The 24,504-nt window shown below is 38.5% G+C and overlaps 3 protein-coding genes across 10 annotated transcripts; 2 read left to right on the top strand and 1 right to left on the bottom strand.

Annotated features, from left to right (window-relative positions):
- Window positions 1-149: 149 nt before the first annotated feature.
- Apt1 (Acyl-protein thioesterase 1) lies at window positions 150-3,253 on the bottom strand. Its single transcript, XM_033475514.2, has 7 exons — window positions 3,058-3,253; window positions 2,698-2,729; window positions 2,550-2,615; window positions 2,428-2,475; window positions 1,914-2,160; window positions 1,676-1,840; window positions 150-1,565 (listed from the first exon to the last, which is right to left on the bottom strand). The coding sequence occupies exons 1-7, from the start codon at window positions 3,109-3,111 to the stop codon at window positions 1,521-1,523; spliced, it is 657 nt and encodes a 218-aa protein (XP_033331405.1). The 5' UTR covers window positions 3,112-3,253; the 3' UTR covers window positions 150-1,520.
- An 842-nt stretch (window positions 3,254-4,095) lies between these two features.
- Uggt (UDP-glucose-glycoprotein glucosyltransferase) lies at window positions 4,096-11,996 on the top strand. Of its 4 annotated transcripts, XM_033475508.2 has the most exons (25): window positions 4,096-4,200; window positions 4,361-4,605; window positions 5,065-5,275; window positions 5,344-5,579; window positions 5,642-5,824; window positions 5,903-6,075; window positions 6,162-6,357; window positions 6,445-6,658; window positions 6,739-6,959; window positions 7,026-7,247; window positions 7,321-7,679; window positions 7,746-7,989; window positions 8,079-8,285; window positions 8,358-8,616; window positions 8,688-8,796; window positions 8,876-9,061; window positions 9,131-9,337; window positions 9,419-9,811; window positions 9,989-10,003; window positions 10,159-10,336; window positions 10,402-10,584; window positions 10,669-10,944; window positions 11,023-11,139; window positions 11,358-11,499; window positions 11,570-11,996. In XM_033475508.2, the coding sequence occupies exons 3-25, from the start codon at window positions 5,065-5,067 to the stop codon at window positions 11,638-11,640; spliced, it is 4,602 nt and encodes a 1,533-aa protein (XP_033331399.1). In that variant the 5' UTR covers window positions 4,096-4,200; window positions 4,361-4,605; the 3' UTR covers window positions 11,641-11,996. The 4 variants fall into 4 exon arrangements, with proteins under 4 accessions (XP_033331399.1, XP_033331400.1, XP_033331398.1 ...); XM_033475509.2 differs by lacking the exons at window positions 4,096-4,200; window positions 4,361-4,605 and adding an exon at window positions 4,876-4,894; XM_033475507.2 differs by lacking the exons at window positions 4,096-4,200; window positions 4,361-4,605 and adding an exon at window positions 4,931-4,987.
- A 335-nt stretch (window positions 11,997-12,331) lies between these two features.
- Window positions 12,332-24,475, top strand: LOC117223300 (proton-coupled zinc antiporter SLC30A2). Of its 5 annotated transcripts, none has more exons than XM_033475512.2 (8): window positions 12,332-12,483; window positions 22,320-22,522; window positions 22,618-22,734; window positions 22,824-22,972; window positions 23,048-23,199; window positions 23,289-23,520; window positions 23,604-23,844; window positions 23,926-24,475. In XM_033475512.2, exons 1-8 carry the CDS (start codon window positions 12,461-12,463, stop codon window positions 24,069-24,071), a joined length of 1,263 nt encoding a protein of 420 aa, XP_033331403.2. In that variant the 5' UTR covers window positions 12,332-12,460; the 3' UTR covers window positions 24,072-24,475. The 5 variants fall into 5 exon arrangements, with proteins under 5 accessions (XP_033331403.2, XP_076380892.1, XP_033331401.2 ...); XM_076524777.1 differs by lacking the exon at window positions 12,332-12,483 and adding an exon at window positions 13,481-13,657; XM_033475510.2 differs by lacking the exon at window positions 12,332-12,483 and adding an exon at window positions 13,704-14,223.
- The last annotated feature ends 29 nt before the right edge of the window (window positions 24,476-24,504 follow it).

The following is a 24,504-nucleotide window of genomic DNA, read 5'->3' as shown; positions in this document are numbered from 1 at the left end:
AAATTATTTATCAGTACTACTTGTGTTCTCTTTTATGTATTATTATTATTATTTATTATTACGTATTATTTGAGTAATTGAATTTAAAAAATTTTTTTATCTGCTTATATAATTGTTATCAGATCATAAGAAAATTTAAGAGTCATAAGTGGAAGTGGTAACAAAAAGTTTATTAATACATTGTAATTCTTTACAATAAATTAAAAAGGTATAAATAACGTAGACAGTAATTTATATAAGTAATAGTCTTAAAAATTGCGCTAAATCATTGTGTTTTCTAACGTTCACCCATAACAGTAAACTACTTAACAATATTTTTAAATACACTTGATGCATAAACCTTATACAATGTTAAGAAATTTACTTTTTTCAGATGTGGAACGTTAGTAAATCACAGTTATTACAATTTTAAATAGAGTAATTTAACAGAAATCCACAACTGTACAATTTGATTTTGGATAGAATTAATACTAGTTATATAACAAAACTTTCTATAAAACGAAAAAAAATATTCATTAAAACAACTTAAAAGTTTTTATGGTACGTAGTATTAATGATACATGCGATTATACTTATGTATCATTACATAGCTAGTATTGCTTTTCAGTCATACAATTTACAACTTACAGTACTCACATTTTTTATTTTCAGTAGTACTATTTAGATAGACTTAAAATAAATACTCTGAAGGTAATATTCCTATATATAGTAACAGGTTTGTGTTATTTTACTAATTAATATACATTTCCTTTTCGACTGGTACTCGCAATTACAATATCCACCGAAAATTATGAAGTATGTTGATTTAAAAACTATGTTTTGTAACCATAAAATACGTGGTTATATTACTGTTTTCTAGGTAACATTTCTACAAATTCATTGTTTTATACGCCGTAATGTTTGTACATTATATATAACTTATATAAAATGGAAATATTACAAAACATTCCTAAATGCTTAAAAACTTCTTAATACATAAATTAAATATAAAATTAAATATTTTTTACAAAGAAAAGTAAATCGAATTACACACATTACATTTACAACGATAGAATGGAAGAATTTTTTCTCAATAATTGTACTAATTTTAAATTAATATCACGCGATTTGTACAAACAAATAGAAAATAATCGAATTGTATTTGGAATACATAGAAGACAATTTGATATTTTCGAATATTAGTATCTGTTATATGTAATAAAATAGTTTGGCTTAGAAATGCCAATAATTATAACTATTCAATATTAAATTAAAGACAGACAGTGTCACGCTAAAAACTTCGGCATACGAAGGAAGCAAATAATAAACTGAATTAGCAAATGCCACAATGGAATCAAACTTTTTATTAGTATTGATTTCTGTTTCTTAATATTTTAAATATTTTTACCTACTACTGCGTTTCATTTATTCTGTCACCAAGCTCTAGATTTAAGTAGCAGTAATGTTGGAAGTAATTAATTTAATAAAGAACAATAAGATAAGGGTAAACACTGAAAACATTGATGTGTTTTACAGAACTATTATGGCAATACTTTTTCAATGAATTTCTTCATGTCGCTCATTTCCTGCAAAAGTAATAGTCGTTATCAGTCATTACTGATTTTTTTAAAACTTTTCAATACTTTTCAATAGTAGATTTATAGTGTATCAATAGACTGTATATAAATCTGCCCACCTCTTCGTAAAATGTGTGCATCATTCCCCTGTACGTTTTAAATTCTGTTTGTGTCATAAATTGTTTGAGATAAGATGCAGTCATTTGTCCCCATCTATATGGTACTATTGGATCGCAATCGCCATGACACTGTAGCAATGGAGTATTTGTATTTCCTATTGCTTCCTAAAATGTAGAAAATATATATATAGGTGCAAGGAAATATTCTAACTCTATTATATATCCATTATATACATACAGCAGGGAACTTCTGATGTAAAGGAAGCCAACATGATAAAGCTACAATACCAGCTAAGGGTTCTGGAAATGTAAGAGCACTATATATAGCTAGAGCACCACCTTGACTAAAACCACCAATTGCAATGCGCTTTGTAGGAATCCCTGCTGCAACTTCTTGTGCAATTAAAGAGTGTACCATGTCTGCAGCTTTCTTTATACCTTCTTCATCTTCAGCTCCACTAGGATCCAGTGTTCGCAAATCAAACCTAAATTTGTCAATGCATAAATTTTTCTTTTAATACTGCTATACATATCCTTATTTTTTCATAATTTTTCAACTGAACAATATACAGAGTGTCCCAAAGGGCACATATACTGACAGAAGTTCTATACATGCATTAAAAAGAATATAAGGCTTCATTTAAAGAATATTGGTAATCTTGAAATCTAATAAACAAATAACTATGAGCATCATTTAGTTGAGACACCCTGTATGTCATAGCTTATCTTATAGAATAAATTTGAATACTTACCAGGATGGCATTATAAATCCTGCATTTAATGACACAGGCATTGTAGGCCTAACACAATAGAACTAAATTATGTATTTACAAAATAAATATATGTAAGTACTTTTAAATGAAGCTATACATACGCAGTAGGACAAATAACTTTCATATGAGGTAATCGTACCGCGCTCATTGAGCTGGCCCAGCCATGCCTGAAAGTACAAATGGAAATTAAATTAACATGTTAGACAAAGCTACATTGTCTTCACAGTATTACATAATTCATTAACTTACCCTGTATCACCCAATCCATGGAAAAATATCAGCTGTAACAATAATGCAAACAAAAGTGTATTAATGAATGAAACTGTATCTGACAACGTTTTAGAAGCTTAAATCTTTTTACATATGCTACTAATCGATGGTTTAGACTTTAGACTTTTAACAAACATTACTCAACAAATCATCCACTGATTAGAAATGTTTCAACTTCCTATAACGATAAGAACGTCGGATGATGAGTATAACTATTATATAATGAAATTACGCTTGACTCTTCAAGAACAATAATATGTGAAAAATAATGAAATTAAAATTAATCGAGCACTATTTTGCACTAGATATAACCAAAAATGATAGTATTTTTGTCCTTACCGTGGCCGTGTGCCTGGCCGTAGCCGCTATTACGACAGGAGTCATCGACGTCATTCTTTCTTGTGTTTTTGGACGGACTGTGCAAAAACAGAATGTATGTACCTCGCTTTCACAAAAATTCAGAATATAGAATGGCGGAAGATTCTCTTTGCTACCGCTTAAAATTCCCCAAAGCGATCAAATGCGGTATAGACGGAAGTCTTGCGCATGCTTCGCAAGATTATGATTACATGTACATATGTACATACACTTTCAAATCAAAATCAAATTGTTTCACAAACCTGCATGATTGTCCATCATGAACGCCTTAAGAGTTAAATACTTTAATATTGTGAAAAGATTCATGGTAACCCTCGAAATGACAATATCTATTAACGACCGATCGAAGAATCCGGTACGTATATTTAGAAAGTTAATAAAACCATGCTTCGTATTGACATTTATACAACGATATTCGACGTGGTACACATCTATACGAGTTTCTAAAAAAAACAACGCAATTCTACGTTGTATATTCTTCTAGAAAATAAAATAATTTGTCTTAATAAATATTCGATAATTTTGTACTGCTCGTACAGCGAATCATTCATACGAATACTTCTTTTAATTGTTTTTAAATTATACTCAATTTACAATCAACTTGGAAGTGTTTAATTACTCATCGATATTAAGACTGTTAACCATTTGTTTTTATATAATAATGCTGAAGGAAGGTACTATATAATATGCATATACATATTATATATGTTTTTTGTTAATGATTGAAACTATATTTATTGCGGTTGAAGAATTGATTAGGAATTTAGAAAATTACTTGTTAATCACTCAGTTTAAAAAAACTGTTAAATAATCGTCGTAAGGTGAGCGTAATGTTGAAAGTCTCTTATATGGAAGAGAAAGGGTACATTTTCATATTTTAATTAAAACAAGTGCACACAAATGTGGAAAGTGCTACGGAAGTACACATGCACAGGGCACAGGGATACCATCGGTGCAACGTCTCAACCAATCAGAAGCGGGGAGGAATTCAGTCGAGTTTGCGGCTTGCAATGTTGTGCATACCAGTGATTGCAATTTATACACGATATTTCTCTTGGTAAAAAGATCTAGGAAATTTTACGGTCTTTTATCAGAAACGTGTTGGTAAGCCTAGATTAAAATTCATGAACGATGCATACATACATATGTCCGTATGTATGCACATGTACATTCATTGTTTTAAATGGATCTTATCGTTCGAATTATACGTATACCGATTCGTAAATGTTTATAGAGTTAATCATTAATTAATATTTATGTACAGCGATCAGATTCTTTGATGAATTAGCTCCACTTACGGCGAGTTACCGATATAAATTTCGTAAATGTGAGCCAAGCCACACGTATGGTAATCTTGTGTACATATGTGTTTAAATACGTGTACATTTGCGTGTAACTCGTCGAGTTCTTCCACCAGTGTGGTATTTACCGGCACGTGCAATGCATGGATTGGCTATCAATGTTATTTGATTCTTTTTCGTTAATATAATTTTTATTGCAATTCTAAAGGTATGTAAAGTCTATTATGGTAATCGTTTTTACGTATAACATTAGTATTAGTGTTTAGAGCTGTGCAACATTAGTATGTATTACTTCTATTGATTTCCATCGATTGTAAATTTGAGTCGGTTGCATTTATTATTATAATGAGAAATTCGATCAGATTTGTCATTTTTCTAACGTTTGAATTTCGAAAAAAAAAGATATTAATCCTAACATAAATTGATATTTACTATAGACGTGTTTAACGTGTTGCTTACTCGGTTGGACGCGTAACCAATACACAACTAATTTATCGGTAATTTTCCGCATCGTTGAAAAATCTGTTAAGTTAAATTCTTAGAGAGTTATGATACCTTTACATAAAGTTGTTATCAATAATTATAATTGTGTCAGTTGAATGTTGCCTCTCTTTTCTTTTCTTCCTGACATGGTATTATTATTAACAATACTTAATGTTGTTTACAGATGTGGTCAAATATAATATTTTGTCTGCTACTTTTATGTACAACACATCTCAAAGCAGATAAAAAAGTCAATAAATATGTGACCACTTTAATCGATGCAAAATGGAGAGAAACACCTTTGATACTTGAAGCAGCCGAGTATCTACATGATGAAAGTCCAAATTATTTTTGGAAATTTATAGACACTTTTGCTGACAATGATTTTAGAAATGGTAATTCTGACCTATTGTATGTTGCAATTATTCTTTATAACGTTATGATTTTTAATTTTTCATTGCAGCTACAGAGAGAGATAATTATAATGCTATTATTGCATTTGCCGAAGAGTTTTTATCACTGTCAGAGGTAGCTTTACTTAAATTAGGACTATCTTTGCGTATTTATTCTGCACGAGTGGAAATGTTTACACAAATGGCTCAAAATAAGAATATTTCCAAGTTTGACTGTTATAATGTAGTGGACATCGGCGGAAGATTCACATGTTCAATAGAAGAATTGGAAGAACTAGTTAACCAGGTAATAAATAAATAGCATGAATTGTATTCATTCAAGATGTAAAGTTTGGATGTGTTTTACAGGAGACATGGTTGAATCCTGATACTTACAGTGTAGATCATAGCTATCGTGCATCTCAACAGCCTGAAAAAGTTATTATATTGTACGGACAAGTTGGAACTCCAAATTTTGCAACCTTTCATGAAAAGTTGAAACACCTTGCAGAAACCAAAGGGTTCAATTACATTTTGAGGCATTATTTAAAGGTATTACCCCTAGATCATCGTAATTGTTTTAATAAATTTCTATCATTTAGACGTTTTCTTTTTGAACGATTTTTGTAGGATAGAGTAGATAAGAATGTACGTTTATCAGGATATGGCGTGGAATTGCAAATGAAGTCTACAGAATATAAAGCCACGGATGATTCGGATATTAAAGATAATGCTGGCAAAGATTCTGAAACGTCTGACGATGGTACGGAAGAAGTAGATGGAATCAACTTTATAACTTTAAAGTAAGGTGGATATGTATTTAGTTTATATTTTTTGTAAATTATAATGATGATTATTGAAACTTATCTCATTGCTCTAACCTTTGTAGGAATTTGTATCCTGATAAGCAAGCAGAGTTAGATAAATTGCAAACTCATTTACTGGAAACTAGTCATGAAATTGGTGCTTTAAAAGTCTGGCAATTTCAAGAGCTAAGTCACCAGGCAGCTGAAAGGATAATGAACTCTCCGATGAGCGAGGCTATTAACGTTTTGACTGATATTTCGCAAAACTTTCCCATGCAAGTAAATATATCTCTACAAACTTGATAACCGAGATTTTATTCCCTTTGACCCGGTGAACACTGATTTTTGGTCCTTTTCTGTTAATAGGCGAAGTCTTTAATCAGGACGAAAGTAAACAACGAAATGAAAAAGGAAATGAAACTGAATCAAGCAATTTTTTCTTTAAATTTGAACATTCAACCCACCGATACTGCGCTCTTTGTGAATGGATTGTTCTTTGATTTGGACGCCGTAGATGTGCTCAGTCTTCTGGAATCGCTGAGGAGCGAGCTCAGAGTAATGGAATCCCTTCGTAAAATTGGTATGACGGATTCTCCCTTGGGATTCGACGTGTTGCGGCAGTTTATAATACCTAAATTTACTATGTAATTTCATTGGTAGGATTCAGCAATACGAAGATGAGCAAATTACTGTCATTAGATTTGTCTACAAATATGGATAAGCAAGAATTTGCAATGGATATAAGAGATTCGGCTATAATTTGGGTAAATGATATCGAACAGGATTCAACATATGCAAGATGGCCGGCATGGTTAACAGAATTACTGAGGCCAACTTTTCCGGGAATGCTACGGAATATTCGAAGAAACTTGTACAATTTGGTTTGTAAACTCGTGAACAAAAATAATGTGTTAGATTCCAGAGAATTTCATACAATCTTTCCACAGGTTCTAATAATCGATCCATTAAGCGCGGAATCCACCCCCCTGGTATCTCTCGCAGAGTCTTTACTTTTGCATGCCACCCCATTACGAGTGGGCTTTGTATTTGTAACGAATTCTGATACTTCGGCAATCGGATTAACAGATCCTAGTGTTGCAGTGAACAGTGCGTATCATTACTTTGCCGAGGTTATAGGTTCGATACAGGCTCTACAATTTTTGATAGACGTAAGAGTTTCCTTTGAACTTCAATTATCCGTTTTGTTACAATTGGATACTATGGTATAGCGTTTCGTTTTAGTTGGGAAATCATATTGGGCCAAAGGGAGCAACCCTGGACAGCGTAAAGAAAGCTATAAAAGCACAAGATGTGTCTGCCAATATCAACTATATTCTCGGCGAGGAATCCGAGTACGACGTTGGACGTCATTTAGCCAGCGATTTCGTAAAACGATCTGGTTTCAAAAAATTTCCGCAAGCTTTAATTAACGGCGTACCATTGTCCTCGGACCAATTGAATGCCGACTCGTTCAAAGAAGCTGTTCTCTCTACTATCATGTCGCAAACCCCGGCGCTACAGAAAGCAGTGTATCGGGGCGAATTGACCGAAAGAGACGATGTCGTTGATTACATTATGAATCAACCGAACGTTATGCCACGGTACGTACTTTTTTTCGTCTATCATTCGTAGTATTCAATTATAATTTATTCTTTGTTATTTTGTAGCTTAAACGAACGAATTTTAAAAGCAGAAAAGCATACATGGTTAAACTTGATCGGAACAGCACCCAGCGATGAAAATTACACGAAGTGGAGTCCCGAGGACTACTCAACATGGTTGATGAACAGACTACATTATCTTTATATGCCGCGTCGCACAAGCGTACACCATTTGTATAGCTTTTGGGTCGTAACAGATTTAAAAAGTCCAGCAGGCAGATTATTGTTACGCGAGACTCTCGACTACTTAGTAAGTCACACAGCTATGTATTTGCATACAAATACACGATCTAATCGTAAAGGAAAAACCCTAACCAATTGTCCATTGTAATTCATCAGGAATCCAATGTTCACATCAGAATCACCATAATCGTTAACCCTACAACTGACGAAAATGACAACTATCAGAACGCCAAGCCTGATATTAATGAAGTTGTATTGGCTGCATTGAATAGCTTGCCTGTAGAGGAGGCCAAGCCTTTTATTCGTCGCGTAATTCAGGAAAACTTTGCAGACGATATTGCCAAAGGGGATTTTCAAGTAGAGGTAAGAAGGAGCAAATAAATGTTGTCCTATATTGTTTCCACACTACTAAAGAACGCGACGAATGAAAATTAGGACGAAGCTGTGAGAGAACAATTGAAGAAGCAAGTGAACGAACTTTCTATACATCGACAATACGTTAAAGCTGTGTTGAACATGGAAGCGGGTGCACGAGCAATTGTATGCAATGGAAGACTGGTTGGACCGTTTGATGATAACGAGGGATTTACAAGCGAAGATCTCTCCCTGTTGGAAAGATTCAGCCACAGTAGCTATGGCGAGAAGTTATTTAAAAAGTTAATAAAAGAACAGTTGCTCGAAGACGATGAATATGGTATGATAATTGAAGTTGTTAGCAGACACATACTTTCACGAAAAATAATGTACGTACTTTCTGTTCCACAGAAAAGAACAAAGTCACGGATGATATGATTATGAAAATCACGTCATTGTTGGTGTCGCATCCTCAGACACGAAGTCGATTCGATGTACTCTTTCACGGTGACGATCACAGGTGAGTTCCATTACGGCTAGATCAAGCCAATTCTGTGACGGAAGAATTATTACGAAACTTAATAAGTTGCGATATTTAGTTCCATAAAGATCCCAGCAGCGAATCCAGATGAAGTGGCATTTTCTCTAGTCGCCATCGTGGATCCTGTGTCTCGCGGTGCTCAAAAGCTGGGTCCCATTTTAAAAACTTTACAGCAGTCTCTTAACTGCAACATCAAAGTTTTTCTGAACTGTTTAGACAAGAACAGCGATATGCCATTGAAAAGGTAAACGTATCTTCCTTTCTCTCTTCTTGTTTGTTTCTCCATTTACTTAACACATCTGTATCATTTCAGTTTCTATCGGTTCGTGTTCGAGCCACATTTACAGTTTTCCGCCGATGGTCATATCAATGGAGCAATGGCAAAGTTCACGAAATTGCCCACCTCCTCGTTGTTGACGCAGAACATCCATGCACCCGAAAACTGGTTGGTGGAAGTAGTCAGAAGCGTTTACGATTTGGATAATATTAAGTTGGATAATGTCGCGATTGGAGTACATAGGTAACTAATACATATTGAGATTAAAAATTCCGATTATAATCCTCGGATCTAATCTTTGTTGTAAATCATTGTTTCTTGCAGCGAGCTGGAATTGGAGCATTTATTGCTAGAAGGACACTGTTTCGAAGCGTTGATGGGAAATCCACCTCGAGGATTGCAATTCACTCTGGGCACAGAGAAGCAACCATTAATGGTAGACACCATAGTCATGGCGAACTTGGGATACTTTCAACTGAAGGCTAATCCAGGAGAATGGTTGCTGCGGCTTCGGCAAGGCCGATCGGCGGAAATATATGATTTTACTACCGTCGGTGGCCAAGATGTTATACAAAAGGGTAACGACGTCAAAGTCGTCATAAGTTCGTTAAGGAGTCACGTGTTGAAAGTTAAAGTATCCAAGAAACCGGACAAGATTGGAATGGATCTATTGTCAGAGGATGAAAAGAATTCTGGATTTTGGAATTCCATTTCTAGGTAGGTGGTACTCTGGACCTATCCGATCTATTTCGAACGATCTCGCGTATAGTTCGTTCATCACGTAGTCTTGCATTGCTTGAAAGATCACCTGAGATCAATTAAATAAATACTTGTACCAACACGTCGTTCAGTTGCTCTCGAACTTTAACTTTTACTTGTTCTCTGTTTTTTTAGCTTTTCCAAATTTTGGTAAGCTTTTCACGTTTACATAAATTGCGTCGCACAACGTACCCTCCTAGTTTTAAATGTTGTCTGGCACATATTCGAACGACAACGTTTAATTTCCGCTTATGGAATGTAATTTTCTTCATCTTGTTCACCCCATCTGTTTTTTTTTCAATTAGGCCGTTCACCGCGAACGAAGAGAGCGACGATGAAGACGAGAAGTTGAACATCTTTTCCTTGGCATCGGGTCATTTGTACGAAAGATTCCTGAAGATTATGATGTTGAGCGTCATAAAACACACAAAGACTCCTGTCAAATTTTGGTTTTTAAAAAATTATCTTTCACCAACGCTAAAGGTAAGACAAAACAATACGAAAATACATGCGCGAAATCGGAAAGTTACTGAAATATATGCCCTTAGGATTTCTTGCCGCACATGGCCAAAGAGTATGGCTTCGAGTACGAGCTGGTCCAGTATAAGTGGCCTCGTTGGCTTATTCAACAGACTGAGAAGCAGAGAACGATATGGGGCTACAAAATACTATTTCTGGACGTACTGTTTCCATTAAACGTGAAGAAGATTATATTCGTGGACGCCGATCAGGTATTAGAGAACACGATAACATTGATAGAATAATCAGAGGAACAAAGTAAGGTTCGATCGATTCTCCATTTTCCAATTGTGTAGGTGGTGAGAGCGGACTTGAAAGAATTGGCAACGATGGACCTGGGAGGAGCACCGTACGCGTACACTCCGTTCTGCGACAGTAGGACTGAAATGGACGGATTTAGATTCTGGAAGCAAGGGTATTGGCGAAGCCATTTGCAAGGTCGCGCTTATCACATTAGCGCGTTGTATGTGGTGCACTTGAAACGATTTCGACGCATCGCTGCCGGTGATAGATTGAGGGGACAGTATCAAGCACTCAGTCAAGATCCTAACAGCTTGGCAAATTTAGATCAAGTTTGTTTCTTACAATGACAACAGCGACGTTATGATTTTACTTAACGAAACGTTTAACGTTCTTGATGTTCGTTTCAGGATCTCCCGAACAATATGATTCATCAAGTAGCCATAAAAACGCTGCCCCAGGAGTGGCTGTGGTGCGAGACTTGGTGCGACGATACGTCCAAGAAATACGCGAAGACTATAGATTTGGTAAAGTCAACCATTTCAAATCACACGCGAACGTCTTTCCTATTTATGGAAGATCGAATGCACAAATATTTAATTGATATAATACTGAACTTAATGCGAACTTAATAATAATACTGAATATAATGCGAACTTCTTTCCTATTTATGGAAGATCGAACGCACAAATATTGAATGAATATAATTACCGTAATACTGATCTGCGATCTTTTAAAATGGCAGTGTAACAACCCAATGACGAAAGAAGCCAAACTGCAGGCCGCCATACGCATTTTGCCGGAATGGGTGGGATACGACGAAGAGATAAAGACCTTGCAACAGAAAGTGGAAAACCAAAATAGACAAACCGAGAAAGATGAGCATGGTACACATACACGTATACACATGCACACGCGATCATGACACAAACTTCTCCATGGTCTTTCTCGTTTCAGATATTTTGGAGGAAGAAGAAGAAGAAAAAGAAGAAGAAGTTGCGGAAGACGCGAAACACGAAGAGCTGTGAGAACGGTGCCAGCGCACCAGTCATGAAAATAGTATTGCCAATGTGTGCAATAAGGTAACCGAACGTTATTACAAAAGTTTGCCGACATTGGGAAGCGTTTGGTGTCTGCGACCAATTTAATTCCCAATGTTGAATCGTTCATAGTACAATCTCTGCACTGCGCGTCTTATATCCGTTAAAGGATCGAAGAATACGAACGAAAATTCGAACCTAAATAAATTGAAACGTCGTCGATCGTTGTTCGCGGTATCGTGGTTGGTCGTGGACACGAGGATCCGGGTTCGCAAGGATAACGCGATTGTGATTTTGTATCGTCTACTGCATAGTTGTAAGAAATAAACACGTAACGTTTCTAACTGGTTTTCTCGAATACTCATTCCTCGCGTTGGACAACGGCTATACCGACAATATCGATGGAAAGGAAATACACGAGACACCTAAATACCGATGGTCGCGTGTGTTAGTTAGAAGTGTACTAAAAATCACACTGTTTGCAGTACAGATACAGTTAAGGTTGATCTTTGTTGGCTCGAGGAAATTGTCCCGGCACAGAGGACGACGGCGCATCGTCAGTTTCGCTCTAAGATTGTGGTAAACTTGCTACGATTTCACGGCGATAGAAACCGACAGTGTTTAGTTCGCTTCTAATGACATCTCTTGCCGATAGAAAAACACGTAAACCGTGTCGTGATTCGTCGCACGCGAGAGCGTGCAAACCACTCGGCGCGTTTGTTGTTTCTTAGGTACGGCCGCATTGTTTGTCGCGGATTCGGACGATCGGCGATTTCATATTTCGAACGAGAAGCTACACGTACCAACGATGACCGAACCTGTTCCACTATCGTACGTACATAGTTTTAATTATTTGAGTAATTTCGCTGGTTTTGAAATTTAATCGGGATTCAATACTTCATGTTTACTTATGTTTCGAAACCATGACCGATATAGAATATATTCCACGGGTTCTAAATCGAAGAATTCACGTTCTGTACGTTCCTTCGTATCTAGATATGAATATCGATACGGCCCTGTGTAAGCTCGAATAATCTATAAATATTGTACATCTTGTAGGTATTAAGTGGGATTAAGACGAGGCGGATGCGACACGTTTCTTCGGTTGTTATCTCGCTTCGTCGGCTGATAGTTTCGAAGATGATAAATGTACATAGAATATTTCTGTACGAGAAATTTAAACGAAAAGTTGAATCGACCGCGTGGTGCCTCGAACTGCGATTCCAGCGTTCTAGTAAGCAACGAGAAGCAATTACTTCTCCGGAGACTCTCTTCTGTTATACGAAATTATAGAGTTTCTCTTGGATATAGGAAAGTTATTGAAACGCCCGCAGTTAGGTTTGCGGTGGTTGCAACACGTTAACGTCCGACCGAGAAGAATTTAACGCGACCAACGTCTATCGGTAATTACTGAACCGTTTATTCGTGAATTTACAACGAGCCGATCGACGGGATGCTTGCATGGAATGTTTTTGATGCGAAACGAACGCGCTCGCGAACGCTTCGCCTCGATCAGAACCGCGTGCGAGAACGACGTGGAACGGACGGACGCGACGATCCGCGTCGATCGGAATCGACCGTTCGCGCGTGCGCAGAGCTACGGTTCGAACGGAAGCGATCGTTCGAACGGTCGATCGAGGAAACGGACGAGGAAGGAAAAAGAAAGCCGGCGGCATTGCGCGATACGAGGACTACGTGAACGCTGGTGCCGCGTGCGAGGGAACGAGACGGATGACAGCGAACGAGTACGCTCGGGCTGACAATGGAAAGGAGCGGGAGCGGTAGTGGGAGAGGGACGGAAGAGGATGGGTAGATAGTAGGTTCGAAAAGCAGAAGCAGATAGAGGAGGACCGACTCTCTTCTGCTCGGATCGAAAAGGAGAGGGTGAGGTGGGCCCGTTGGGGTTGAGGAGGGGCGGATGCCGATCGGGAGGAACGGGAGAGGAACGAGAGAGGAATCAGCTCGGTGAATTGCGATAGGACGGAGGGGCAAGGAGCGGTGCGAGGTGAGCGAGAGAGCAGCGGAGTATCGATGAGAGTGGGAGGAAACTCATCGAGAGTTAAGTTAAGTTATCTGTTAAAACAAACCGACTAGACTGGACAGAGGATTTTCTACTAAAAGACCGACGGCATGAAGTGGCAACCGGGTTTTCTTGTTTATGTAACTAGTGACGCGCGTGCAGTCCATCCGTGTCTGTTGGTCACCGGTCGACCGGAGACCTAACGGCAACTCGAAATCGTTTTCTCGGCCGACTTTGTAGCTCGTTTCTAGAGTCGCGGCCCCCTCCCCGTCGGACATTATATTTCGTATTTGGTATTCCGAATTCCATATTCGTGTTAACGTTCGCGGTCGCCTTCGCCCTTGCTTTCGCGGATCGCGGCTCGCGGTTCGGGTTCGCGTTCGCTTTCGCGTCTTCGTTTCATTTTTTTGTCCCCCCCTCATATTTTCGCACCGATCGATCGCCGGCATCGACCGTGTCGGATCGATCCTCCGTGGCGAACCTTACGATCGAAGGAGACTGCGCCCACGGCGCATCGGACCAAGGAACATGGACGACGAGACTATCAAGCTGTGAGTTCGAATATCCTATCTTCCGGATCCGTTTCGGCGTCGATTCGATCGCTCGATCGAGCCAAGCCTTTATCCCCTCCTTCCCCCACCAAGCACGTAAATACATCGGCGCGAGGTTCCGCAGCGTGCACCTCGCGAATTTCAACCGCGTTCCAGGCTGCCGATGTTTTTCCTTTTTTTTCTACATCGACGATCTTAATGTCCGGTCGTAACGTATAATGTCGTCCAGATAACATTGCCAACTATTTTGCATTCTGCTACCTATTCCGAAGAGAATGAGACGGCCGTTTGGATAGAAAAGTATATACAAAACCGTACGAACAATCGCCGAAGATCATTCGACGGACAAATACATACTGTGTAATAGAGTGACCGTTACCGCGACCGTCGTGTTATCGAGGCATTGCCGTGCTCTTCGATCTGTCGGTTCTAGGTGGAAGTTGTACGGCAAGAGAAAAGGTCACCCGACAAGGCAAATCCTAGATTTCGATAAGACACCAGGTACTTTATTCGCGGGACGTCATTCGAGGAAGATTATAAGCAACGCGTAAGCGCCCGTAAGCTGGCCGTAGATTAAAGAATTCCGATCATTGTATTTGTGACATTTGAAAACTGAGATCTCTTATTTTCGATATTGTTTATCTTCTCTACACCACAACGTTCCGAGTCGTTTTCATTTCGAAATTGTCCTCCACTGTTTCGCCAACTCGCATCGAACAAATGTCAACTCCATTCCAGGAAGCATTTTTCTACCACTTGTGCAACGCGAATTGCTGCATTATTTTCACGGACCATCGAATTGATCCTCCTCGGCTATCGTTAGCAACGGATCGAGGGTAGTGGAACGGGAATGAGGAAACGGTATTATAGTTCGTTGATATCGCGATCGCGACGCGTGGATCGGGTTACGATTGGTTCATGATCCGCGATCGTCGGTGACGCGCGGTTGAGTTCGCGATTAAACGGCGATTACCTGTGTTCACCGATACTTGTCCAATCGGTGGGGGGCGTCGCGTACCCCGGTAACCATGCATGTAACCGAGTAGCCGAACCACGAGGAGGCAAGGGTGCCGCAATGCCATATCGTTTAGACCGCGACGTATACTTCCGACGAAAATAAATTCTGTTCGACTGTTCGACGAATCGGCGCGCCATTGGCGACGCACCAAGGGATTCCCGAAGCGTGGCTCGTGTTTTCTTGTTTTCTTCTTTTCGTGTTTTCGTGTTTTCACGGTTTTGTCTCTCCGTTCACGGAGGAGCGTCGGGGAGGGGTTGGGGCAGGAAGAGAGCAGATAGCATGCCGCCGCGTATCGCGAACGAAAGAGGAAACGCAAAGAGGCGTGTAATTAATTGGTTTCTCCGTGATGGATCGGTTTCTGTCCATTGCGTATAATTTCGTGCATCGTGTACGAAATTACACGATCGCGTCGCACGTGATCAGGCTCGATCGGATCACCGTGCACGCCGCTCTCGGCACGATTTTTGGGTTCCTATAGCCACTATGAAATTCTTGTAGATATGTAGATGTAAATTCTTGTTCCCTGAACAAGAATCCGAAAACTAAATTGCTCCATCGCCCTCAGTTTTTTTAAATAAACGAACTTTCGTAAAAACCCCAAGTTTTCGACAAAAATGAGGTATCGCATGGAAAGTACAAACGTTAGAAAGTTCTAATCGGTGTTAGAAGATAGAGGAGAGTTTCCCGAATATAGTGGCATGCAATTTATTAATTGTTTTTGGTCCTAAATAGCAATGAATCGATGTCAAAGTTTAAAAAAGCGTCGACGCGAGCAGTTTCTGCGCAATATTTTTGAATTTTTACGAAAAGTTTTTTGTTCGCCACGAAAACTCTACCCAGGATCGGATTCTGTAGACATTTCTGAAGAAGAAACGACCCGGTAAAAGTGTCGGAACGATGTACATTTCGAGTAGATCGAGAAAATGTTCGACCGCAACATGTACACGACGTTTTGCCGCCATGAGCTTCGCTGCTCGCTTCTCTCTGTTCGACAGGGCCGAAGCGTAATCAACACCGATGGTAAGATCCACTGGGGCACCCACTTTTCGTAAATAATATTTGAATTTTTTTTAGCACTTCAATGTTCTGGTTCTTTTTTTACATATTTCTGTGGACAATAATCACCAAACTGTGATATATTTCACGAAAACAAATCACACCAGAGTATTTGGAGTTGGTAACGAAAGTATTCTAACACTAGTATAATTTTGACTTCTACGCCATATAATTAAATAGATATTTAAATATATATTTAACGATATGTCCCAAGAAGTTTAACGTTTTGAAAATGATTATTTATTCATGATCGTATTATCGTTATAATTGAAATGATAACTGTATACATGATATACTTGTAATTCGAACAAATTCAGAATAAAATGAATATTTTTTGTTCATTATTTTTCTTTTATTATTTCTCCATTTTTAATTTATGATTCACAGTTCGGCGATTATTATCCATAAAAATATGTAAAAGAAGACAGCACATTGAAGTACTAAAAAAAATGGCACGCCCCACACGCTAAGTGGGTGCCCCATTGGATCCCTCCATCGGTGTTGATTACCTATGGGTGATCTATGGGAAGCTATGGCTCGGCCCTGTCGGACAGAGAGAAGCGAGCAGCGAAGCACATGGCGGCAAAACGTCGTGTACATGTTGCCGACGAACATTTTCTCGATCTACTCGAAATGTACATCGTTCCGACACTTCTATGAGGCCGTTTCTTCTTCAGAAATGTCTACAGAATCCGATCCTGGGTAGAGTTTTCGTGGCGAACAAAAAACTTTTCGTAAAAATACAAAAATATTGCGCAGAAACTGCTCGCGTCGACGCTTTTTCAAACTTTGACATCAATTCATTGCTATTTAGGAACAAAAACAATTAACAAATTGCATGCCACTATATTCGGGAAACTCTCCTCTATCTTTCAACACCGATTAGAACTTTCTAACGTTTGTACTTCTCATGCGATACCTCATTTTTCTCGAAAATGTTGGGTTTTTACAAAAGTTCGTTTACTTAAAAAAACTGAGGGCGACGGAGCAATTCGGTTTTCGGATTCTTGTTCAGGGAGCGAAGCTCTACAAGAATCTCATAGTGGCTATAGGAACCCAGAAAAAGAAGTTTGATTTTGTCGGACAGTGTTATCGATAACGGCCCAACGAATAGGCTTTTGCACACGGCGTCACGGCTATCTCGCCGTCAGATAACGACTTAACAAGGCATCGATAGCAATCGTACGGCAACAGGTCAACAACAAATTGAGTCACGTAAACGCGGTCGCCAGATTCCAGCGATCCCGAGATCGCGATCCGGGACAACCAATTCGCGATTCGCGCGACGGTCGAGCGAATTGTTTTCTGCTTTTGCCGAAGAACGCGATGCCCGAAACCTCGAACCGCCTCGATCGGGGCGTTCTTGATCGACTGGAATCTCTGGAGACGGCATGCGACGGATAACGGAGATTTCGCGAATCGCGATTTTTGAACATCATTGTCTCCGCGAACGCGATGGTATCTTGATCAGACGTTCGCGCGTGCAAGAATATTTAATTGTACCCGTTATCAGTTTCATTAGAGTGTACCGGTTAATCTTCCGTGAATTTACAAAAAAAAAACAACGCCTATTGTTTTCTATGCGCACGCTTGATTTTAGAGACGATCGATGATAGTATGACAGACCGAGAGCTGAGAGGAGACTTGAATTCAGATGAAGTTACGATTGCGAGGATCACGAATTAATTTGTAAACTTGTTGTAAGGATGACGGATTATCGTAATTTTCGAAAGGTAAAAGGATTGGTTGTATAAAAAGGAGAAGAAAATCAAGCAATCAAAGGGAAAATGAAGGACAGCATCGATATGTAGATTGTGAACGATCGTGTAAATTCAGGCTTAAAAGAACGAAGAGACGAAATCCGGGAAACTTACTCTCTCTCGGTAAATGGTCCCGCTACGGAACAGTGTAAAATCTCTGTTGAATTCTATAATAATTAATATATAATACTATATATATATTATTTTATATTATATATTATATATACTATATTATATTATATATATTATAATATTATATTATATATATTATTAATATTATATTATTATATATTATTATTATTATTATTATTATTATTATTATATAATATATATAATATAATAATTAATATATAGTCTATCTTGAATTCTATTAGAATAATTCTATACAAATCTGTTTATTCAGCAGCGATTGTTGTGGTTGCACGTTGAGCGCAGTCTAGCCGCCGAGAACGGGGTAGAGAAAATAAATGCAGGAACACGTTGATACAGTTTGGTCGATGACTGCCAGTAAAATGATAATAGAAAAAGTAGCACCGTCACAGTGAACGGAAGCCCCTTAGTGAACATTGTATGGAATTAGTCGTGAAAATGAAGAAGAGCGATTAAACGCGTCCCTTGAGAATAAATTGAATGATTTGACAGGATCCGAGTAAAAATATTCCGTTTAATATCGACCAATGGCAGTCACCTGTGACGTCATAAGACGTATCTCAGAATATTTCACGATTTATCGAACAGTATATAGCAAGTATTATGATGAAACGTACGATTTAGATTTTGTAGGCATAATTCTTTAATGCGATAGTTAATGTAAGAAAATCCCGAGTCAAAGTTTGACGCGATATTTTGTGTCCTCCGTTGTGAAGGGGACGAAGAAGGGAAGAAGAAAGGCAACGATTTGTGTGCATGCCATTTGCGTTAACAATGAAAGGTCGCGAATCAAATTTGCGGGGACAGAGCTGTGCGATGTAAATGGATCGAGATGAACTCTCGTAGATAGAAACGAAGCAAAAAGATAGTGCTTGCTTTCGATGTATGAGCCGTTTATTTTGAAAGTGGCATTAGTCACTTTACCGTAACGAAAAGCGGTGATTTTATAATGTTTATACGAAATTATTTATACCGAGAAAAATATCGGTATCCTGAGACAACAAATACAAGTAAATCTTCTCGAAAGTTAGCATCCATATTTTTAAACGTGTTAAAACGCAACCCTTAAACATATCGACTTAAAAACAAAGTGACTTATGCCACTTTCAAAATAAACGGCTCATATCTATAATTCAATTTCAGATGAATATCATTCTTTCAAAGTACTCGCGACTGCAACACTCTGTTCTGTTTATATTCGAAAAAACGTGTTACGATGTGAGGGGAACGATAACAATTGAGTAAATTAGAAGAATTACTTCATGTTTCCAAGTGTTGTTCGAAAGATCGTTACTTTTATAGCACGTTTTTGCTGCGAACAAACTATTTTAATATTTGGTAGTTAAAAAGGCAAAATTGTGTTATTTAGGTCTTATTTAACTCGTAACATCTAGAAGACTCATTCATCAGTTTTATAGCGGTCATCATTTGTTTATTACGTCTATTTGGTAGTTGAAACTATTAGTAATTGAAACTATTTCGTTATTGTATTTATGTGAGCGAAATTAAAATGAAGCTACCATCCCATGAAGAGATTGTTTGTTAAAGAATTTGTTAACTTGCAAAAGTTGTTACACTGCCCTACTTATACATTAAAAATTTTAAAGTGTGAAATTATAAATAATTACGGGGCCATTAAGTGTCCTATTTTAAGCTCGATAAACATAGTCGTTGCATATACAATGCAACACTTTTAAACATACGTATGTCTTATCGATAGCAAAGTTATCTCTGTCAGACAGCAGCAAACTGTTTTTGCACGTTGACAAAAGGAACTGCATACATAGGAAAACAGTAGACAGACACCATAAAACGCAATCTTGTTGACCCGAAGGAAAGTCTGATTTTGAATTTCGAATATTTGAACCACGCGTATTCTCTTCCAGAAATTTTTATTTTCCATAAATATAATAAGTGAACTAATAATATAATACTATAATAATAATAATATAATAATATAATAACAATAATATAATAATATAATAATAATAATATAATAATATAATAACAATAATATAATAATATAATAACAATAATATAATATAATAATATAATAATAATAATGTAATAATATAATAATATAAAACTAATAAGTGAACTTTCGAATTCTGCTTGACACTTTTACTTAAAATGTCAACAATGGGTTTATGGGTTATTCGTATAGAATAGTGATCTCTGTTTCATGCGTACACGTATAATTAATGTTCACATGCTTTGATCCGTGTCATTTTTAACACGCGTGTACCGATATACGCGTGCATACATGTGTATTAACAATAACACGGATCTGTGAACGTGTGTATTAAGCAGACCTGTACATAAAATACACGTTCAAAACCGTAATCTCCAGTAGAAAGTCCATGTCGAGCATGTAGAACGGACGAGGTACATACTTAACAAATTTGAACGGATCAGCGACGGAGAATTGATTCCTCCTCGGTGGAAAACATCGGGTATTCACTGCTCACAGAACGTAATTAACAATCACGGAACAGCAGTAAATTCTCCCTAATTGACGCTCAGATTGTGCCCCTAAAAATGACAATTTGGTACGATTATTCCAGCTTCGCGACTCGTTTTTATAATTGTTTGACAATCGGCAACTATAAAAATTCGAGCCGCAAGGCTCGAATAATAATAATAAAAATAAAATAAAATAAAATAAAATAAAATAATAATAATAATAATAATAATAATATAATAATATAATAATATAATAATAATAATATAATAATAATAATATAATAATATAATAATAATATAATAATAATAATATAATAATAATAATATAATAATAATATAATAATAATAATAATAATCGTATCTCCTCTTTTCGAATCGTGCATTTTTTTGTTCGTGCACAATCTGAGCGCCAATTAGGGAGAATTTACCGTATTTCGCCATTGATCATTCTCACGTATTTCCTCGTATAAGTAAACAGTTAAACGAATGGTACCCTCGAGTCCTTGACAATTTATTTTTTTACGCATTCGTACACAGATTTAGTCGCGAAACGGTCGTCGAGTGTTGCACAACGCGAATACGCGATTATAAAAATCATAACCGGAGGAAGACACGAAAAATGGAATAGTTCTATTCTTAAGAATCTGACAAAATTAAAATTAATGAAACGATTAGGAACTGTCGAGCTAACGCTAACTTTGAGACTGTGCACGTGTTGACTCGTTGGCAGTGCGAATGCCGTAGACGTGATAATTTGTCTCTAATATTCGTGCGTATTTATAAGATCATGTGTGTTCGTCGGTAAGTGCGCGCGCTCGTGTGTGTGTGTGTGGTTAAAAACGGAATACCGTGTTTTCAACTCCGTCGAATTCCAAGTATGGTGGTGACTCTCAGTCAATCAGTATCGGTCCAATTACGAGGATTATTATTAATTATTAACGAAAAATATGAGACGAAGAGAATGGCTGAAGCCGTAAAAAAAAATGGCCGGGCAAAAGAAAAGGAGTAAAAATGTGCATAGTGAATGTTCTGGTGCGTGGTTTGGCGCCGTCGTAAATAATTATCTTTCTTCATTTAATCCCATTTTAACTTCGATATTGCAACCGAAGTGTTTGCTTAACAACAGAAAAAAGAAAATAATGAATTTCCTGAATATCTTGCATTTCGCTGCGTCTCAAGTGTATCATCCTGGCCGAAGTGCTGCAAATAAATAATAATAATAATGAAATGAAATTTTTATGCTCGTTTTCTATGAACGTGTCGTACCTATTTATCAACAATTTAATGCTGTTCTGAACCGAAGCGTGTGAACAAGCGACCGTAGAAATGAATATTTGCCCATAGAAATCTTGCATTCATTGCGATCGATTGGTAAGAATGGCATACGAGAAAACAAAAACGGTGTTCGTCGTTCCTCGTTGCCGATATTATTTCTCATTACCAAGGTTGTGCACAGCTGACCAAGGCCTAAAGCGTAAGTACTCCGTATACAGTTTGATATCTCGTGAGTAACGCCGGAAGCATTTTTTGCTGGGTAAAATGAACGGCCTGGACAATCTAGCTGGTCGTTGCTCGAAATTCGAAGTGTGTCTCGATGCCCGATATTGTTGCAGCGGCGATCGGTTAATTGGTTCTGAAATGTTTCGCAGATTCAAAGACAAGGCCGTGTATGGATACGGGACCAGCATTCCGCCGAACAATAACGATCCCGAGGAAATCGCACCGACGTCCCCTAGGCAGGTGATCTTTTGCGTTCATGGGAAGCTTTCCGGCTGCTGCACGGTCGTGAAAGGCGGCGGCGGTGGTCCAGTCGACGAAATGACAACTTCCGGTTACCGAAAACATCCTTCGAGTAAGGACTTACGAATTCAACTTAAACGCGGTCGCCGCGAACGGCGCACTCGCCCATTGATTGTGATAATTAGAACGTTCTTGTCGCTGCTGCAGTGATACCGGACGACCATTGTCACAGGGAAAGAAACGAGGAGATCGATAAGAAAGCAAGAAAGAAATTACTGATCGCCAGTACGCTGTGTGTAATGTTTATGATCACAGAAATCGTAGGTAATACAATAATAATACTACGCGCAGCTTTGGTTATTGGAAAACTAGAACGATTTGTCAACGAAACGACCGGTTCCTTTTTCTTCCAGGTGGAATATTGTCGCATAGTTTAGCCATAGCGACGGATGCTGCGCATCTACTGACCGATTTCGCGTCGTTCATGATATCGTTGTTCTCGATATGGGTCTCGAGTCGACCAGCAACTAGGAAAATGCCGTTCGGATGGTATAGAGCGGAGGTGGGTATATAATATTTGCAATCAGTTTTCCATTGGAAGCGAATCGTAATTTAATAACCGACCGGATCGTTTCAGGTGATCGGTGCTCTGACCTCGGTACTATTGATATGGGTGGTTACCGGAATTCTGTTCTATCTGGCAGTAGAGAGAATCATCCACCAGGACTTCGAACTGAATGCCACCGTGATGTTGATCTCTTCCATCGTTGGTGTCGCGGTAAATCTAGTGTCAGTGATAGAACATGCATACGCAGATAGAATTCCTTTCTCTCCGAATCGTGTTGTTCTCGAGATCTAATCGACATTGTGCCGCACAGAATGGGCCTGTCGTTACACCAGCACGGCCACAGCCATGGCCACAGTCATCAGGAGGAATACGCGCGGTCGAAATCGAGCCAGCTCGGAAACCTGGAAAACCAAACGGACGTCCACGAAGCTCATGATCAGGACAAGAGCAACATCAACGTGCGTGCCGCCTTCATTCATGTTCTTGGAGATTTCATTCAGAGCATAGGCGTCTTCGTCGCGGCGGTGATCATTTACTTCAAGGTACACGCGACGTTAGCTCTTTTGATAGAATCGAGGAAAAACGATTTTAAATTTCACATCGTTAAACTCGCATCATTTTTCAGCCAACTTGGAAGATAGTGGATCCAATTTGTACTTTTCTATTCTCGCTTCTGGTCATATTGACCACGGTTGCCATAATCAAGGACGTGATGAACGTCTTGATGGAAGGAATTCCGAAGGGATTCGATTACTCGCAAGTCGAGAGCACGTTTATGAATATCAACGGCGTCGTCAAAGTACACAATCTTCGCATATGGGCGCTTTCTCTGGACAAAACCGCGTTGTCCGCGCATCTAGCGATAAGTATGCGATTACGTGAATCGTATCGTATCGTTGATTCTTATCGATGGTCGAAATTAACGCGACTCTCCTGCTCGTTTCTAGAACCAGGTACGAGGCCTCAGGACATATTGCGCATCGCCACGAGGAACATCCATGACAAGTACAGATTTTTCGAGATGACCCTACAGATTGAAGAATTCGACGAGCAAATGGAGAATTGTAAACAGTGCAAAGCGTTGCCGCAGTGATCGTTTCTGCGATTAAGTTTGCCTGACCAGAATCCGCCAATTTGGGCAGCGTGCATGCTGCCTTTCGCCACAGTCCTCGCCAGCGTGCTTCCAAGTTCGAACTTATTCCTTAAAACGACCGCTAATCGGATATACGAGGCATAAAACGTGTTCGATAAGTGCGAACCGTATGCCTGGAAACATACCCATTCTACTGATCGTGCCTTCTCCGTTTTTTACGTGCTCTCGCGCCAATCTCCGAACTCGTCACGCGCCAGTATAAGTTGTTTCTTTTAACAGTGACTCTCCGTGAACAGAGTTTCGACTAAATGTTCAGAACACGCGGAAATTTCGCAACGAAAGCGAAAACGATTGTCGCAGGAAAAGGTAGCAAAACATGAAAGAAACGAACCTTTACGAAATAATTGTATTTGATTTATTTGATACCCGACAC

The sequence above is a fragment of the Megalopta genalis genome, chromosome 10 (assembly GCF_051020955.1).
Source record: "Megalopta genalis isolate 19385.01 chromosome 10, iyMegGena1_principal, whole genome shotgun sequence".
Lineage (NCBI taxonomy): Eukaryota > Metazoa > Arthropoda > Insecta > Hymenoptera > Halictidae > Megalopta > Megalopta genalis.
This window is presented reverse-complemented; position numbering and strand designations above follow the sequence as displayed.